The sequence below is a fragment of the Furipterus horrens genome, unplaced genomic scaffold (assembly GCF_987537825.1).
Source record: "Furipterus horrens unplaced genomic scaffold, mFurHor1.1.pri manual_scaffold_3, whole genome shotgun sequence".
In the NCBI taxonomy this organism is placed as follows: domain Eukaryota; kingdom Metazoa; phylum Chordata; class Mammalia; order Chiroptera; family Furipteridae; genus Furipterus; species Furipterus horrens.
The window spans coordinates 7,295,069-7,310,170 of NW_028327173.1; the positions used below are offsets into that span (position 1 = coordinate 7,295,069).

At 45.3% G+C, this 15,102-nt stretch overlaps 1 protein-coding gene across 1 annotated transcript in view; it reads left to right on the forward strand.

Moving 5' to 3' along the window:
* The window catches only part of VPS13D (vacuolar protein sorting 13 homolog D), a 235,897-nt gene that overhangs the window by 59,467 nt on the left and 161,328 nt on the right, over positions 1–15,102 (forward strand). Inside the window, exons 28-35 of the mRNA XM_090268616.1 lie at positions 1,994–2,165; positions 2,353–2,465; positions 4,190–4,402; positions 7,804–8,069; positions 9,418–9,551; positions 11,860–12,015; positions 13,454–13,664; positions 14,183–14,257. Of these exons, the coding sequence (XP_090124742.1) occupies positions 1,994–2,165; positions 2,353–2,465; positions 4,190–4,402; positions 7,804–8,069; positions 9,418–9,551; positions 11,860–12,015; positions 13,454–13,664; positions 14,183–14,257 (1,340 nt within the window). The remainder of the gene's footprint in view (positions 1–1,993; positions 2,166–2,352; positions 2,466–4,189; positions 4,403–7,803; positions 8,070–9,417; positions 9,552–11,859; positions 12,016–13,453; positions 13,665–14,182; positions 14,258–15,102) is intronic.

The window sequence follows — 15,102 nt, forward strand, 5'->3', positions numbered from 1 at the left end:
TCACTTAGTTCTTCATCTCCGTAACAAATGTTCACCGAGTCCCTACTCTGTGCTAGACATGAGGGCTGCTGTGAGGAAAGAGGAAACTTCTGCCCTCACAGAGCTTACATTTTGCTGAGGAAAGGAAGGCCAGCGGATGGTTCTAATTCAGTGTATTCAGTGTAGTAGGATTCCAAACTGTGTAGTAGGATCGCAGCAGACGCCTTGGAAACAGGGGAAGGGACGTAAGTTTGGCACGGATTTTGGTGTGGTTAGGGAGGTGGTGACGGCAGGGAGAGTATTTTGGGAGAGACATTTGGGTTATGTGTTCCAAAAACAATAGAGTCTAGGCCTGGTCTTGCTATTTACCCTGTGGGCCCGCGTAATCAGAATCACTGCTGAGGTGCAGTTTTGCCCATTTCACTCCATTAAGCAATCTTGTACTCCATAAACACTAATGAACTGACTCTAATTGACCTTTTAATTGGGCCTCAAAACACAGACTGCTTCTTTCTGTAGTTCAGAACATTGTTCCAGTTGTCGTTAGCTCCGTACCTGGGAAAGGTTTTGAAAATACACATCCCCAGAGCCTGCCTGAGCCCGCCGGAAGCCAGCTCTCAGGGCCGACCCTCGAGTGTGTATTAACAAGGCCTCTGGTGGCATCTGTGCCCACCAGGCCCCCGTGCAGGGCCTGGAAGCTGCCGGTCCAGTGCGCGGCGCTGGTTTTGGGGAAAGCAGCACCGTTTGCATCTCGGCTCCAGATAGAGGTGGGGGGGGGGGAAGTGGCTGCAAAGTAATGGAGCCCTATGGAAAGCAGTCTTGGTGCGTGTACAGGGTGTGATTTGAGTCCCTCTTTGGCCGCTCCCTTTGCAGTCGTGGGGTTTGGGCAAGTCGTTTTCTGTCACTTTTTCGTTTCTGCCTGGATTAATGATACCGTTTGGCTGCTCTCACTGGGGTTTTTGCATTTCATTCTTACTTGTTATTCAAGTGCTCCCTGGCTGGCGTTCAGTTATGGTTGGCATGGGCTCTATTTGGTTTTACTGGCTTAGGAGACTTAAGAGGAGCTTCATTATTTAGAAATCGAACACTGTGTTTTCTTTTCAAGTAATGCTTCCCCCCCAAAAATGTGCTTTGCTACTCTCCTTATCTAAACTTTACCCACTTTCATCAGTGTTTATGTGCAAATAATTGTACTCTGTTAGCCCAGATAGAAGGTGATAACTGAACATAAGGTACCCTATCAGCTTCTCACCCCGCACATCGGGAACCCAGGAGGGCACCCGGGAATCCTTTCCAGCTTGCCTTGGTTGGCTGCACCGCTGGCCTGTTTTCGCTTTAGTGCAGATAGGTTTTTCTCTCTAGGCAAAGTAATTTTTTTTAATATTTCTGTTCTACTTGAAATCCTAACCTTCTATTTTACGTACGCGTCGTGTCGTGTCGGCAGGACCTGGAAGGCCCACGTCGCCCCTAGGAGGGCGGAGTGAAAGGTCTTCCCTGTGGGGCTGAGCTGGACCGCTCCTCAGCCTGGGCTTCTCGCTCGTCACCCCCGCCCGTGTCGGCGGGGACGAGTCACTGCTGCAGATTTTATCCTAAGGTCCCCGCTGGGCTCAGTGTAAAACACAGGTTTCTTTCGTTATCACTAACTCTGAGGAGTTAAATAAAGAGCTTGTCCCCTCTTTTCTCTATTGCTGTTCCAACTATAATGTTTAAGTTTTTCTGAGTCTCGTGAGATTTTTTTTTTTCCTTTTTAATATATCACTTAGTTAACGCATTAGATTCAGGGACTTGGTGAGTGTGCATTTTGGGAGGGAACGGGCTCTTGGTAGTTGCAGCATGACACTCGGTCCTACTAACCTGCTTCATTTGGAGCCACATGAATTTTTCATTGGAAATGAGGACCTAACTGGTCGATAATGTAGGCGGGTACTTTGTAGCTCTTATGTTTGGGTGTGAGCTGTGTCACTGTCAAGTTAGTGATGTGTTTGTGAAAGTGGCCTCTCTTCTTTCTTCGTAGAGAGATAAGCCATACCGTGCCAGACATATCTATCCATGGCAATCTCTCCTCAGTCCACTGCTCCCTGGACCTGTGCAAATACAAGCTGATCCGCGGTTTATTAGAGAACAACCTTGGAGAGCCCATTGAGGAATTTATGCGGCCTTACGATTTACAAGACCCAAGAATTCATGTGAGCGATGCCTTCTGTTTCCTGCGACTCTCAGGGGCTCCGCTGATGGTCACTGAGTGCATGTAGTCCCTCAGATCGCCAGGGGAAGGGAGGTGGAACTATAAGCACATTCGATTTCTTGCCACATCAACCCTGCTTTTAGATTGGCATCGTCAACTATGAATTGATAAGCATTTTCTTTTTCCAGACCGTTCTGAGCGGAGAAGTGTACACGTGTATGTGTTTCCTCATTGACATGGTCAACGTAAGTCTGGAGCTGAAAGATCCAAAAGGGAAAGAAGGCGCTGGGTCCCTAGCGAGGTATGGCTCCAATTATATTATTTTTATAATAACAGTAATATTACAGCAACATTAGCACGAATAACCCACATGTTTTGCTGTAGCAGAGAGCAGAGGCTCCGGACAGGTGGCTCATGGCTGAGTGTGGTCCGCGCCGTGCTTTTCAGAGCTTGGACTTCGTCGCTTTGTGGGGCCAGGTAGCGCAGGCTGCGCTGCAGGAGCAGAGCAGGGAGGGTGCGTTTTCTCCGCGTGCTCTGTGGGTCCCAGGCTGCTCTGCTCCCCGCGGTCACTGCGGCTGCCAGAGCAGACAGGCTCCCGATGTGCCAAGCGAGAGTTGCGGCCCATGCCCGGGCGAACCTCGTGGGGCTAGAACGCGCCCCCCCATGCGCACGGCCGAGGCAGGCTGTCCAGTCTTCCCGTGTGTCCACGGAGGCAGAGGCCCAGGACTGCTTGGTGAGCAGCACTGATGACTCCCCCACTGGCCCGTGTTTAAACTTGAGGCGTTTTCAGGTAAAAAGGTGGGATTTCAGTTTCTTTTGTAAAAGTGGAAGCTTTGGCAGTACTCGCCCATGTGTTCATCTGGAAGCCCTGGAAGCCGAGTAGCAACTTAGGAAGCCTCCAGAAAGGGCACGTGCTTACCTGGCAATTCACGTACCTGCTTGGGCAGCGTAGACCGGGAACTTGTGATCAGTGGTACGGAACCTTCAAGAATGCATTGCATTGGCACACTTGCTTACCTTTCATTTAGATCTCTTGACAGCCATGTAAGGTTGTGCAGATATTACTTCTGTTTTCCAGGTAGTTTTTGACTAACGTAAGATTATATGGCTGGAAAACTGGTTCGATATTTGAAAACAGGCCTTCAAGGGTAGTAGTTTCCCCACAGAAGCTCTATCTTCTCCTTTGTCTTTTTCTTAAAAACCCACGTCAGCTGACGAGAATGTGGCGTAGTGACGCTGGGGTCCAACGTTGGTTGTCTGGTTAGCTGCAATTTGGTTTTGATGACTGGTTTTTCCAACCGAGTCATTCTGTACAGACTGTCGTGATGGTACTGAGTAACTACTAGTTTTTTATTGCAGCTTTCTCTATTATTAAAAAAGTCAGTCCTAAATGCATTTCCTGTTGGTGGACGAGTTGCATTATTTCTCTTTAATGAAGGATCTTATTTGTTCTTACAGTTCCCATTAAGCTATAGTGGTCTCATATGAAAATTCAGCGACCTCTGGAGACAGGATCATCCAGGCAGGCTGGGAGCTGACAGATGAAAGACCAAAGGGACCCTCGATGTCCCTTGGGGATTATTACATACACAGGGTGGGGCAAAACCAGGGTTACAGTCGCGAGCATGCGAAACGCAGGGTTTATTCTGGTATTATTATTTATTAGTTATTATATTATTTTCCATCCAAGCAACTGTAAACCTCCTCTGGCCCCACCCTGTGTACAGCCTTCTTAGACTTAAGACGGGAAATGGGAATACTAATGAACCCAGACTGTGGTGGTGGTGTTCCTCATGGGCTTTCTGTGGATAGGATCTTCTCTTTGGAAACGGAAAGGAAGGTGCAGGGCACAGCGGTGCTAAGTCCGTTGTGAGGAACCTGTTACAGCCAATGCAGGCTCTCAGAATGGAAGTTACTCTCCTTCACAGAACTGCAGCTTGTTTATTGTTTTGTTCTTCTGTCTTGGACTTACATAATTTTGTAAAAGGGAAGTTTTTAACATCTCGTCTGTTTTTTTCCTTTTAGATTTGACTTCAAGAAATGTAAACTGCTCTATGAGAGCTTTTCCAACCAAACCAAGTCCGTCAACTTGGTTTCCCATTCCATGATGGCTTTTGACACCCGCTATGCTGGCCAGAAAGCCAGTCCCGGCACGACAAATGTCTTCAGCTGTATCTTTCAGCCCTCCAAGAACAGCAGCACCACCCAAGGGTCCATTCAGATCGAGCTGCATTTCAGGTAGTACATCTTTAGTGAGTTACAGTCCCACCTCGGCCCTTGTCGGCTTCAGACCTCGCCAAGGCCTGTACTTGGCGCATTTTGGTGAGAAAACGGGGTTGCAGCGCTTGGCGCTTGCTCCATGCTTGTCGCACTTGCTAGAACTTGTGTGAGTCATGACGCCGCCCCGCCAGAGAAAACGCTGCATCTGTATGAAGGAGACACATCCTTATGCCCTTTTTTCAGAGGCAGTGAGCCAGGTTTAGGAGAAAAATTCGTTTGGAACTCGTTGGTTTCAGCACTCGTCTGGAGTTCCGGAACGAGTTAGCAACGAGCACCAAGGTAGAACTGTATTTATTTTATTTTATTTTGTTTTTTGTGGCCAAGGCCACATCAGCCTTAGAGCATCCAAGGACCAAGGAGTCACTGAAAAGATAAATACGTGGCACATCAGTGCAGCGTCCTGTGTGCTAACTTAGCACTCCTGTCACCTTGCAGCTTCATTTATTGGCCAAAAGGTGTCTCTGTTGTTTAAAAAAAAAAGTAGTTTAGAGTTAAGCCAGATTCTTGCAATCAGCCTGCCTATTACTTTAGTCTGTTTTAATACGTTAAGCAGCCTGGGGAAGGAAGAAACATGCTTGTTTAATGATAAAGAAAGACTTTTGTCTGTAGAAATAACAGAAGGGAAGGTGGTTTTGACTTGTATTACCGATTTATCTATGCAAGTCTTGCAGACTCACTTCTTTATTAAAAAGAGCTCCAGCCTCTGAACTAGGTTATGTTTTTCTTTTTGTATTTTGGGAGGCAGTTTTGTTTGTGGAAAGTGCGTTTGTTTTGGAATCAAACAAGTCTGGGCTCCAAACCTTCATTTACCACCTCCTAGTCCTGTGTCCCCAGGACAAGTCTTTGAGCTGCATTTTCTTCTTCTATAAAATAGAAAAGAACAACTGGCTGCCTGACACAGCACTGGGCGCAGCTGGTAGAAGCCGTTATTATTCCTGGTGTAGGGTCATGGTGTTTTATGATACACTATGGTAAGATCTTATGACTAAGTGAGCCTCGGCCTGGAAACTGAACAGCTAGGTCTGATCTGAAGAAACCCTTCCATGTAAATCCAAAAAGAGACCCCTGGAAGCAATGTCAGCTCCTTTTTGTTAGCACATAATGTTAGCAGACATGTTGTAAATATGGACCTGTACATGAGAAAGCTGGTTTAAGTGAAGAGAAGTAAGTGAAAGCTTCTTGGTTAGGTGTAAAAAGAAAAAAATCATCGAGATTATTCTTATATCTATATGTTTAAATATGCCTGACATCTCAGTGTGCTGTTCAGTGAATTCCTCAGGGTTGAGAGGTTTTTTGGGAGGGAGGGCGTGGTCCTTCCACAAGTTTTTAGGATGTCTAGCAAAGCAGACACTTAAACTTTTGTATGCACTAGTTGCCTCGTGTTGAGCCCTCCCACACACGTGGCACTTGACCCTCCTTTAATTTAATTCTCACGAGTCTGCAAAGCGGGTGACTTCTTCCCCATTTGACAGATGCAGAAGTGGAAGCTCGGAGGGGGAGAAGTAACTCTCCCACCGTCACACAGCTAGCAAGTGAAGCAGTCAGAATGCAGACCTGGGCCTCACGTTTCAAAGCCCGTATCCTTTCTAACGGTCCTCAGGCCCACTCCGTTTCTGGTGACAGGGCTGGTAGTCGTCAGATGAGAGGCTGACTGTGCTTTGCAGCTCCCCTGTTTGGAGGTGATGTTTATTTGAATAGGAAGCTTGCATATATTTGGTCCATCCGCAGAAACGATTTCTTTTTGGGTTTGCTTTCTTATTATTGATCTGGCTTCCTAAACTATCGGCTAGTTTTTCAGCCTATCATGTTTACTATATAAGCAGCCTTGAAATATTGCTCTGTTTATATACTCAAGGTATATAATTTCTTAGAGTCAAATAATAAAGTCTTACCTGGCTCTTACTAACAGAAGTACCATTGTTAGAGAGAGGGTTAACACATTCTCTTGATGGGAACTTTTGAACGCTTTCTGTGTTTCAAGAAGAATTGCTCTTTTGTTGGGATTTTGTGTGTCAAATATAAATCATTTCACAGTGTTTAAAGGCTTGAAATATTTTCCAGAATAGGGATCAGACACACTTTGACTTTCCAGTTAGTGCATAGCTCTGACGGTCTGTGTTCAAAATGGGGTGGAAAATTTTTACTGAGGACAACATTTTTTCTCTATTACAAAAGGGTAAAGTGTTTCTGTGAAAAATGCTGCGTCTGTATGAAGGACACATACATCATTGTGCCCTTCTCCTGGAGGCAGTGAGGCAGGTTTAGGGGAAATAAGAGACTAGGAAAGCCAACCTTCCAAATATCTGCAAATCAGCTTTTCCAGAATAGGAGCCCTTTCAGGGCAGGAACCAGGTACATGTAGTAGCGAGAGCCCCAGAGTTGCGTCGGGCTCACAGAACAGGGTTCAACCCAGAAAACCCTATGGAGGGGCCCCAGCCCATTTTTCTTCTGTGCTACCCATTTCTGCCAACTGTGTACTAATAAGGCCAGGCCAGGCCTGAGAGGCCTCCTTGAGTTTGACCCTCAAATATAGAATTTCAGGAATTGGGGACCACAAAATGAGTACTCTTTTCCTCTTCCCCAGTTCCACTTATAGGGTGCTTGGGGTTTCAGCCACAGTAAACGTCATCTTATCTGTCCTCCTTCTCAGGCTAAAGATCTGGGTTCTCAGGTCAGTTCCAGCCAGAGAAACCGCCGAGCACCCGTGTGTAAATTAGGTGTTTATAAAGGAGTGATTCCAGACAGCAAGGGACGGGAGCGGACAGGCACCCAGCACCCGCTCTGCGCCTGCTGCTGCGTCTCTTCCTGCGGCAGTGCTTCTCGTTTTGTACGCGAGAGAGCAGGCTCAGAGAAGGTAGACTGCTTACCCAAGACAGCACATCTTGTAAAGTGACGGGGTTTCAGCCTGTGCTCTTTTTACTGTACCACGACTTTTCAACCTCAGCCCTATTGTCATTTTTAGGTTAGATAATTTCTTGTTGTGGGCACCGTACTGTGCATTGTGGGATATTTAGCGGCATCCCTGCCTCTACCCGTGAGATGCCTATAGTAACCCCCCAGCTGTGTCAACCAGGAACGTACCCAGACATTGCAAATGTCTCCCGGGGCTTGTAGAGAATCATTGGACTTCACTCTACTACTTTCTTATAGCATATTGCTTCTTGCTTAAAAATATGATTAACTTTTGAAAACGTACGTTGAATGTTTTATTATACCAGTATTCAGAGCTTATTGATACAATTGTCACTTGAGAAAATGCTGGAACACCCATCTGCCAAAACTGAGTGATAACTTTGTAGGGTAATGAAATATCATGTTTTTCCTTTCCTATGTTACTTTTTTGGTCTTCTCTCTTGTAGATCCACGAAGGATTCCTCCTGTTTTACGGTGGTTCTCAACAATCTCCGTGTGTTTCTCATATTTGACTGGCTGCTGTTGGTCCATGATTTTCTCCACACTCCCAGTGACGTTAAGAAACAAACCAGTGTGACTCCTTCTCGCCACCGTAACTCTAGCAGTGAAACTGCAGTAGTTCCCAAAGCTGTGAAGAGTGGAGTAGTTACCAGGCGGTCTTCCCTTTCTGTGTCCACTGAAAGGCATTTGGAGGTCAAGGTCAATGTGACAGGTGAGCATTCCTATGTGTGAGTCACTGATCTTAGTTTGAATGTCAGGCTCAGTACGTGTGTTGCAGGATAACTTTCCTGTTGCCTTTCGTTTTTTGACATGAGCTCTTATATACTTGAATCTTTTTTTTAAACGGTGATGCAACAGTTTTATTTATTTTTTATTATTTTAAAAAGTATTTTCTTTTTTTTAAAAATTTATTGATTTTTAGAGAGAGAGAGAGAGGGGAAAAGAGAGAAAGAAAAAATATCTAGTTTTGTTTTTCCACTTACTGATGCGTTCATTGGCTGATTCTTATATGGGCTCTGACCGGGGATTGAACCCTCAACCTTGATGTAATGGGAGGATGCTCTAATTGACTGAACTACCCAGCCAGGGTCTACTTGAATCTTTTATAGACCAACAAACATTGAAGTTCCTGACCTCTGTGTTTGGGTGTGAACTACCTGGCCCACAGTGAAGGCTGCAGGGTCTCTTGCCCCTCTCTGCTGCCCACTGAACGCACACTCCTGGTGTGAGCACCACCTGGGCAGTGGTCTTTCTTCCCAGTGTTAAATTTGTCTTCAATTTTCTATTTGACTGTTAGGGCCCCAACAGATGCGCCTCACTGAGTTTGGGCCAATTTGGTATGTGAAAATCTTAGTGTAGAAGGTAAATGAGTGAGGGGATTATTTTTTCTCTACAAAAAGAATATTTTCCTTTGGAAACAGAATTATTATGGTTTTTGTTAACTAGTGAAGTATTCTAGTACATCTGTGTGTATTTGTGTATTTGTTGTTGTTTGTGATATACTCCCTGTGAACTACTCAATAGGTTGGAAGCAGCTAGCATTTTAAATGGATTTAGTTTTGAAAGATCAATCTATACATGGTTTTTGATGAAAGCATATAGCGTATAAAGGGAAGTAAATTCGCCATGAACAAATGAATAGGCAACTGCAGGTGCTAATTTCAGACGTTTCTATATGACATTGGTGTACATTCTTTGAAAACAGTCGAACAGCTACATAGCTGATGTACTGTCTTATGCTGCCTGACCAACATTTGTATCTGAATCTATTTCCTGGGATATTAAAGCAGGTCATCGGTTGGAGGAGGGATAATTCCCTGGGCTTCTGAACATGTTAGTTGTCCGGGAGACCTAAGTTAAAAATATATTCTAGAGAGAGAAACTGCTCTCCAGTCTTTCCTGCCTGTGCGGTGCCCGGCCGGCTACTGAGAATTTGTTCAGGACGACAGTGAGGGAGAAGGTCGGCATCCTGGAGAGCAGGTCCTACCGGCTAACGCCTCCCGGGTAGACGCGTGCTGCCCCGGGTCCCACAGCGCGGCTAACGAGGCTGTCCTTTCCAGGGACGGAGTTTGTGGTCGTGGAGGACGTGTCTTGCTTCGATACCAACGCCATTATTCTCAAAGGCACCACCGTGCTCACCTATAAGCCCCGATTTGTCGATCGCCCCTTTTCAGGAAGCTTGTTTGGCATTGAGGTAAGAAGCCTACGTGTTGATCAAAAGACTACATGTTTGGTTCAAGAGAAAAGCAGCTGGAAGGGCATGTTGCTTCCTAAACTTTCATTAGGGGAAAGAGTGAGTGAACTGGAAGACTCTTGCCCTCTGCTCGTTTCCTCCTCACATCTGCCAGCTTACTCTAGTGTGTGAACTGAGTCCTCCAATGGCAGCCCGTTTATGTGTGGAGGGGCTTTGCCTCTTCCTCTTAACCCCTCCCTTCCTCAGGAAGTTCAAGGAGACTCTCTTAGTCCCCTTTACTCTGTCAGGCTCCCTGCTGTGTCCTCTAACTCTGCAGGTCTAGTCCTTGGCAAGTCTGTGAGGGTGGGGAGGTGGTCCTCATTTCCCCTGCACCCCCTTTCGCACAGTGACTGCTTGTCCCTGCGAAGACCAAGGGCTTTGTGGTCATGGGAACTTGGTTATAACAGGTGTTGAGGATCTTATGTATTGTCCTTTTTGGAATATCTGATCTATAAAAGGGCAACCTAAAGGAGCGAACAGTGCTGCTTTAGGCCCCGATTTAGTCTCCCGAAGGAGATGATTCGCATCGGAGTGGCCTCAGGAGCCTGGACATTATATGTTAGACAAAAACTGCTTTGCCTCTTTGTAAGCCAGGGGTTGCCGAGAGAGGCGGGGAAACGAGGCAGATTATTATCTCCCAAATGTTCTTAATGCACTGATCTTAGCTGACATGCCTCTTGTTAGAGTGTTACAAGGCTGGGTCAGGGCTCCTCATCATCTCCTTCCCCTTGGCGACTGAGCTTTTCATGCCCCGTTCTTGCCAGTGAAAGTGTTCGGAAGTTGGGTGAGCAAAACTTGTTTTCCCTGTCAGCTGCATGTGGCACTTTTCTCCCCGGTCAGATACAGCTGATGGCAGCCTGTCGGGATTTCACTTCTTGACCGCTGGCTTCTCTCGCGAAGAGAAACCGCCGCTCGAGAGGAAGGATTTGCATGCTGGTGTGATGTGAGCTGATCATGAAATTGCAGTTCTTCTGCTTTCCAAGCCTGCACAATACCAGCTTTGAATGGGAGCTCTTGGTGACTGATTAATGAACTGTTAGGTACAATTGGGTTTTGTGTAGCAGAAGCCCCTGAAGAAAAAAGGAAAACGAAACTTTCCTGCTCCAGAGTCTTAGAAAAACTGCATGGCAAAATATTTGAGATTCCTGGAAACCCTTTCAATCTTATTCTTTCGGCAGCACAGCTGAAACTGAATTTTAAGACCTCCTTGGTACATCGCTGGGGACAAACTTTTTAAAAAAGCGAAATGAGTTAATTTTAAATACAGCAAAGGACGTTGGCAGTAAACATGTTTTTTGGTATCACTAGAAAATATAAACAAACAAACAAAAATGGCTGGAGGAAGGAGCAAAGGAGATCAAAATGGGTGCTTTCCTCTTCTGTACTCTTCTTGAGGATGGTCTTTTTTTCCCCCTATATCAAAAATGAATTTTACTTATTTTAATTTTTTTCCCATCACCATTTATCCCAATAATTTGGTCTTATAGTAGGAGTCCTCCCTCCCTTCTCTTCTGTCTCCCTGTAAATAAAATATGTTTATTTCAGAACTTTTTAAAATAGAATATTCCAAGCCTGTACAAAGGAAGCAGTATAATATAATGAACCGCTATGTGGCCATTACCCAGCTTCAGTAACTAATGTAGTTATTTTCAACTATGAAAGTAAGAACTATATTACATCCAGCTGGGGGATGGGAGGGAAAAATCACCTCTCCCTCCACACATAATCTCTGTTGACATTTTGATATGTTTCTTTTCTTAAAGTCCTGGTGTAATAATTATTTTGATTGGGCTGCTTTCATATTAGCTATGTCGTAACTCTCTTCCTAATTCCATATGGTTGTTTTAACTGTCACTTTTAAATGGCTGCAAAATAGTACATTGAGTAGATAAGAATATTGAGAGATAAAACCTTGGATGCTCTTAATTGTTTTTATTACCTATTAAGTAATGGTTCACGGAATTTTTCTGCGCTTTGCCTTAGTTCCTTCTATGCTAGTTCCTAGAAAGACGTAGGCTCGCTGGGTCCCAGCGTGCGAAAGTTTGAAGCCTTCTGTTACGTGTCGCAAACTGCCTTTCACACGAACCGCTGCGCATGCTCTTGGCAGTGTGTGAGGTGCCGGCCTCACTCTTCACAGTATCCCAGCAGCCGTCACGGGTGTTGAGATAATACAGGGCTGTGGCTTCCGAGGTCGTCTCTTCTTCTGCTCATGGTTAGGCTTTTTCTAAATCAGACTTTAATTCTAACCATATTGCATTTCCCTCCCTAGGTGTTTTCATGTCGACTAGGGAATGAGCATGACACAGCTCTTTCAATTGTTGATCCAGTACAAATTCAGGTGGAGCTGGTGGGGAATTCCTCTTATCAGAATAGTTCAGGATTGATGGATGCATTCAACAGCGGCGACTTCCCACCTGTGCTGGAGGTAAGGATGGAAAGCTGCGTGACACGTCTCTGCACCCTCAGACACTCTCCCGAGCTCGGGCTGCTGGGCCAGCCACATTGTGGTTCTCTCGGCCAGTGCAGAATAAAAATGATACTGTCTCTGTTTTAAGATCGTGCTGTCTTGTGGCAGATAAAAGACCTTTTTAATTGTCTGGTATAATCTTGACATTCTCTAACAGTTTACAGGAAGCAGAAATTAGTGCAGGTAGGACCGTTGGTTGTGAGCGGCGGAACTCAAAAGCAGGTGAGTCCGAGTGGAGGGGCAGGATACCTAGGCAGACGGGGAGAGCATGCCATGCGAGGAAGCCTTGACGAGGGTGGCCGTGGCCCCGCACACGCGAGACACAGCAAGGTCTCCCTGGAACAGGGAGGCATGCAGGGCACTGAGGAGAACGCACGGCGAAGGCAGGGCGGCGAGCCAGGCCGGGGAGGCTTAAGAATTCGGTGTTTTATTTCTGTGGTGGACGGGGAATGATTAATCACTCCATTTGAACCAAAGCAGTCTGAAAGAGAGAAACCATTCTGATGTTCAACCTTCAAAATTAAAAATAAGGGAATACATAAAGTACCATACCCAGACATTCAAAGTCATTTTTTAAAAAAAATATATTTTATTTATTTATTTTTAGAGAGAGGGGAAGGGAGGGAGAAAGAGAGGGAGAGAAACATCAATGTGTGATTGCCTCTCACGCGCCCCCGCCTGGGAACCTGGCCTGCAACCCAGGCCTGTGCGCTGACTGGGAATCGAACTGGCAATTCTTTGTTTGCTGACTGGGAATCGAACTGGCAATTCTTTGTTCGCGGGCCAGCCCTCAATCCACTGAGCCACCCCAGCCAGGGAGAACAGTCTGTTTGTTTTTAAAGTGGTCTGGTGTTGGCGTCTGAATGGCTGTTACCAGTGGGAGCTGTATTGCAGGTCTCCGAGGAAAACCGGGTTTTAGGAAGTGCCAGTGTGGAACCTGACTCAGCTAATGTTCTGTTTGAATAAAGAAGAGATAATTTTGTTGGTTGGTCATTTTGTTGAAGAGATTTTAAAAATTAAATAGATCAAAGCAAAGTGGATTAACAAAATGTCACTCGTAGGCGATCCTATCTCCTACAGCCATTCTTTGATTTTCTGCTTTAATGATTAATATACTTGTATGGAACTCATTCTACTGAAATATTAATTCTGGTAGTTTTTCTAGGTTAATGTTTTTTATTTGGTGCAATTTATGAACATTTGACTTCATCACTGGGTCACATTACCTCCTGGCTATTAGTGCTTAATTTCATGATCTTTCCAGTCTTCAAAATGGGAAATTTAGTGCAGCGTCTGTGGGACCTTCTGAAACTTGAATTAGGAATTGTACCTGTAGGAGGTGTAGATGCCAAGCCAAACGCAACTTTAAAAACTTCCACCTTTTAAATTTTCATAGATTCATTTACAAGCCCTGGATATCAGACTCTCCTATAATGACGTTCAGCTGTTTCTTGCCATTGCAAAGTCTATCCCTGAGCAAGCTAACACTGCGGCACCTGACACAGTGGCCTCGGAGGCCAGTTCCGGCGGCGGTCACCTTTCTGGGGCATCTGGAGTCAGAGAGGAGACCAGAGAAGGGACAAGACACGCCTTAGATCCTGTCCTGGGTAGGTTTAACTCTGAAACTCAGTCTTCCTAAGGACTCTCCTTTTTCACTGTTATGATTTTCTTTTGCACAATTTAATTGCTCAGAGTATAATTATGTGTCATTAAGTATAATTGTGAACCTAAATATGCCTCTCTAATTTTTAAAATTTTAACACCCCAGACCAACTGCCCTAGCCTATACTATAGTTCCTTTTACAGTTTCTTCTGGAATTATATGGATAATGCTAAGGTTTGGTTTTAAACTTTGAGTTTTCCTCTAACGTGATGTAGATAATACTAAGTTTCAGTTTTAAGCTTTTAAAAACACATTATATGCTTGAAAAAACAAACAAAACAAACACATTATATGTAAGAAGGCTCCTCAGGTCTTTAGGATACACTTGAGAAAAGTCTTCAATTAGTAGTGCATTTTTGCCTAGAGAAGAGAAATGATTTAGTCACCAGTTTCTGAAATTTTTCTTACATTGGATTAATCGACATGAAGTTTTTAACAAAACCCTACGCCGTTTTTTCCCAGAGCTGCAGCTGGCGAGACTGCAGGAGCTGGGGTTCAGCATGGATGATTGTCGCAAAGCTCTTCTGGTGTGTCAAGGTAATTTGATAATATGCTGCGTTTCCATTTCCTCTCCTAGTCCCTCAGAGTGACTTAGAGAGCCGGCGTGTATGTTGGAGACCCTCCATGGCGTTCTGTGACCATTAATAATGGGCAGCGGTATTTTAGTGTGGATCGGAATATGGGCCCTGGAGCTGCCTGCCTGGCTCAGACCCTTCCTCTGCCACTTACATGCTTCTTATTAGTGACTTGGGCAAGTTTCTTAATTTCTCTGTACTAGTGCTTCTTTATCTGTAAAATGAGGACTTCCTTTGGAGGTTTGCTGTAAGTTAGTACATGCAAAGCGCTTAAGCAAAGTGCCTGGCCCACGGAAGGTGCTTTACAGATGGTAGCCGTTGTTACCCCGGGAAGGGTAACGCACTGGTACTGATAGCCGGGGCCCTTTACTGCCTTCCTGGAGGCCTAGCCCTGCGCTTCCCCGTTGAATCCTCGAAGGCCTTGGACGGAGGCCTTATTATCTCCACCGTGGTGAAGAAACCGGCTATGTAAACGTGTCTAAGGCCATCTGTTAGTGAGGGGCTGAGACGGGTGTGGAGGCAGGTCTCCTGTGTCCTGGCCATGGCCCCACACTGCCTTCCCACCTTCCTCCGTGTCCCCATCCCCTTCAGGAAGAGAGGTACAGCAGAAGCTAATTTTATCCCAGCCCTTAGAGTGGTGTGCGTCTCGCTGTTTCCGTTTCTCTGTGTACCACACACACTCACACACATGTATTTGTAGTATTTTGTGTATTGATAGACTGTGTTGCAAATACAGTTGGAGAGCCTTTTTTTGAATGTAATTTTATTGAATGATTACAATTATGATATACAGTAGTCTCTCTATCA